Source organism: Stegastes partitus, unplaced genomic scaffold (genome assembly GCF_000690725.1).
Source record: "Stegastes partitus isolate 25-593 unplaced genomic scaffold, Stegastes_partitus-1.0.2 Scaffold1688, whole genome shotgun sequence".
NCBI lineage: Eukaryota > Metazoa > Chordata > Actinopteri > Pomacentridae > Stegastes > Stegastes partitus.
In genome coordinates, this window is record NW_007579419.1 from 65,331 (window position 1) to 69,081 (window position 3,751).

General features: G+C 38.9%; 1 protein-coding gene across 1 annotated transcript in view; it reads right to left on the minus strand.

The window, feature by feature from the left end:
* plcl1 (phospholipase C like 1) overlaps positions 1-3,751 on the minus strand; it is a 35,961-nt gene that overhangs the window by 2,663 nt on the left and 29,547 nt on the right. Inside the window, exons 8-10 of the mRNA XM_008301591.1 lie at positions 3,501-3,704; positions 1,179-1,254; positions 251-360 (exon numbers count right to left, since the gene is read on the minus strand). Coding sequence (XP_008299813.1) covers positions 251-360; positions 1,179-1,254; positions 3,501-3,704 — 390 coding nt within the window. The remainder of the gene's footprint in view (positions 1-250; positions 361-1,178; positions 1,255-3,500; positions 3,705-3,751) is intronic.

The window sequence follows — 3,751 nt, forward strand, 5'->3', positions numbered from 1 at the left end:
TTGGCACATAATAATCACACGGTGCTCCAGTCTAATCTGTAACCATCTGCTGTAACTACTGAAGTATGAATAGAACTACATGCACTTTCAAAGTCTGCAGAATGCAAGAAATTCCCAGTTTACATTTTAAAACAATAACTACCACTGTGACGTTAGCACTGGGAGGTTTGTGTCCACTTACTGTGAATTTACAGGCTGATTTACTAAATTGCTGTGTTTATAGTGTAACATTCTGCCCTTGGTTTCCTACCTTGAGTACAGTGATGTTCCAGGTGAAACTCTCCACAGCTTTGTTCAGTTTGCGTCCCTTCAGTCCGTCCTTCTCCCCGAGCCGAGACAGCTCCTCGTGGAAGTCCATTCCTGCCGAACAGCATCAGTTTTTATTTAACTTCGGAGCTACACAAAACCAGAAGCATCATTTACAATATAAACCGAAGACGCAGGTGTACAAATAAACATAAAATCAATGGTAAAAATGTCTAAAAAAAAGCAAAATGAACGACTAGAGGACGTACAATTTAAGACATTTAGAGGTGAAATAAAATGAAATTAAGAGCCTGAATTTCCTCAAGGATAAATAAATTAAAAGGTTCTGATTGTTTGACTGTTTCTAAATTCAGGTGAGATATAGAACTGTTGTGATGTGCCTGAGCTATTTCTGTTGACTGACACAAAATGTCTGCAGGCGAGTGTCAGCAGCACGTCTTGATGGGAGAGCTGTCACTTCCTGGATTGACATATTTACGGAGAAGCAAAGTGCCTCCTGACATTTACATTGGCAGCTAAAGGTCACCAGTTATCTAAGGCGGCGAGAGGAGCTAAAAATACACCGTTTGGCTGCACGGCTGTCACACTGTTCGCAAAATCCAATATTAATGATAACATAAGATAACTTTATTGATCTCTCATGTAAGACAGAAGCGAGGGTTCATTGCCAACAACGTTTCAAGCAGAGACACTTTGATGAATGCGTGCAAAAAATCAAAGCATCTTTGGCGTTTCTTTTCTAATTAGAATCAGGACTTGTGAAGCTGTTTACTGACAGACTCGCCCTCCGAGGAGTCGCCCTCATTAAGGGTCGCCTGTTAGATGTTGGCACGCTGGTGTTTTTGGGATATCCTGCGTTTTACTCATGATCCAAACGGCGTGAGTTCACCTCATGTCAGTGCAGCAGTTACCTTCTCTCTGCACCTGAGCGATCCTCTCCTGAACGCCGTCTGCGTTCTCGATCAGCTGCTTCTGGGCGCCGATCATCTGGACAAACAGGAGACAGTTTGTGTGTTCAAACTCAAGAAATGTCCAAAAACAACCAGAGAAGTCAGGTGTGTGGAGGATTTACTTTGCTCAACTATATAACACTGAGCTGAAAGGTTTAATCAATTAAAGGAACAGATGGATTTGATCATTTATTAATTCAAGTACATTTTCAAGCACATTCTAGCTTCCAAGATGTAAACATGTGCTGCTTTTCTCTGTTTCAGTTTCGACAGTCAAGTCATCTTTTTTAAAAAAGGCCCAAATTACTAAATTTATCAGAGCAAGAAACTGTAAAAGCAGAAAGAATCCAATTTTCAGCTTTCCCAGTCCTTTGAACGCATCCTTTGCAATGTCCGGTTTCATTGAGAAAATCTAAGCTGAAAATATGACATTTATTCTAAATCAGTGACTCTATGTGTCTAATTAAAAAAAAAATTCAACCAAAAGAAAAGTTTGCACAAGATGTTGTAAAAAGAAACATAAAACTGTGAGCTCCTCAGTGCAACCAAAAACCCATCAGACTTTAACTTTCAGATGATCCCTGAAGTAATCATCTGTTATGTGGGCTTCAGGTCGAAAAATGTATTAAATATAAGGTTAAAATGGTTTAATATTTTTTCTGATTTAAATACGGCAAAATTGTGTTTAGAAGGGGGAAAAAAACATTGTAAAAGATCTAATTATTTTTGTGAAAATGCAGATCTTTTGATGTGAACATTATTTAGAGTTTGGCCTGTTTAAATTTAACTTGTAAATTAATATTTTTTCTGTGATTTTATAAGATATGATCTGTATTTGAACAAACAAAGAAAATCAAATAACAATAAGTTGTGTTTAAAAAAAAAGCTGTTATAAAGTTGATATTTTTGCCAGCGTGTCTTCATGACACCGACCTGCTGGGCTCGACTACACCGACAGACATCAACACGATGAGCTGTGAATGGAGTAAATATGTGAAACAGGTGGGAGAGTCTGGTCCTGATCGGATGCAGGAGGAAGACGCAGCTGGCAGCCATAGCTGTGTGTTGGAGGAGGCGTGTGCTCGACTGTTCCATACCTGTCACCTCCAAACGTCTCCCTGCATGTTTAATATCGGAGGACAGTGTAATTGTATGTGGGCAGGTGTGTGCTCAGTGTTCGGAACCAGAAGACAGAATTACATTTGTCCTGTTAAACCAAAGGGGGAAAAAAATATTGCAAAATAAATGAAAAATTAATTTGTAAAAATACAGATCATGGACGTGGATAACATTCACAGTTGTTTTTTTTTTTCAGTCAACATTTAAATACTATTTCTTCTCATATATATATAATATTATATGTAATTTAAGAATTAGCTTTTAGCATTTTTCATATCATAATCTGCAATTTTTTCTTTGAAATAACACAAAAAAGAAGCTATTTTTGATAAATTAAAAACAAAAAAAACATATGGATTTTTAATGTTATTATCACATTCTTATATTTTTGTTAAAGAGAAACTAATGTGACCCCTTTTTAGGTTCCCACAGGTGTTACCAACACTGAAAAAAGTGGGAACCTATAGATATTTTTTATTCTTAATATAGTTATTTATTATCTTTAACATATTTGTTTCAATACTTGTCTCCAATTTTGCAAACACTGCCTGTGTTCAACTGAGAAGTCTCTGAATTTCTGCCATGTGACTGTTGGTCGTAGCTGATTCAAACATGGCTTCACAGTTGCGACATTGAACATAGATTTATTTATTTTTTTTGTAGGACCTGGTGCTTTCTTTTTGGTGAATTTTTAACAGTGATTTCGATTAAAAAACTGAAATTTAACACTAGATTAAGTTAATTTTCCCAACTGAAGCCTATTTCACAGATGATTCGTTCAGGGATCACCTGAAAAAGCTGAAAATCTGACAATTCTTTCCGTTTTTATGGTTTTTTTTGACAAATAAATGGTGCCATTTTGTTAACAGATATAACTTTAGAGAGTTTTAAAAGGCTACTTGAATTATTAAGCGCCACCTGTGTGGTTTCCTCCACAGATTGGAAGCAAATGATGCAGAAACGGACATGACCCCACCATCTTTAAGGATGTTCAACTCAAACAGTAATGTCAGCTGTGAGCCCAGAGGTTACACATATTGTACTTCATAACATGCACAGAAAAACATCAGACAGATATGAGATGGTCAGACAGGAACTTTTTATAAGTTTGGCGAACCGAGGTGCAGCGAGCCTTATCTCCCAGCATCCCTTGGTGTTTCTCACCGTGTCGTATGCGGCCAGCAGCTTCCTCGTCGGCTCCGACAGGCTGACCAGCGGCTCCAGGCTGGGGTATCCCTCCTTCAGCACCATGGAGGCCCCCATGGTGCCTTCGGGGCTCTGCAGCCTCGGGGCCAGGCTCTGGATGCACTGCTTCAGCTTGGCCACAGTGGGGAGCCCACACTGCTCTTTGAAACTGGCCGTGGTGCTCTGAGAGGAGGAAGAAGAGGAAGAGGAAGAGGAAGAGGAGGGGGGGG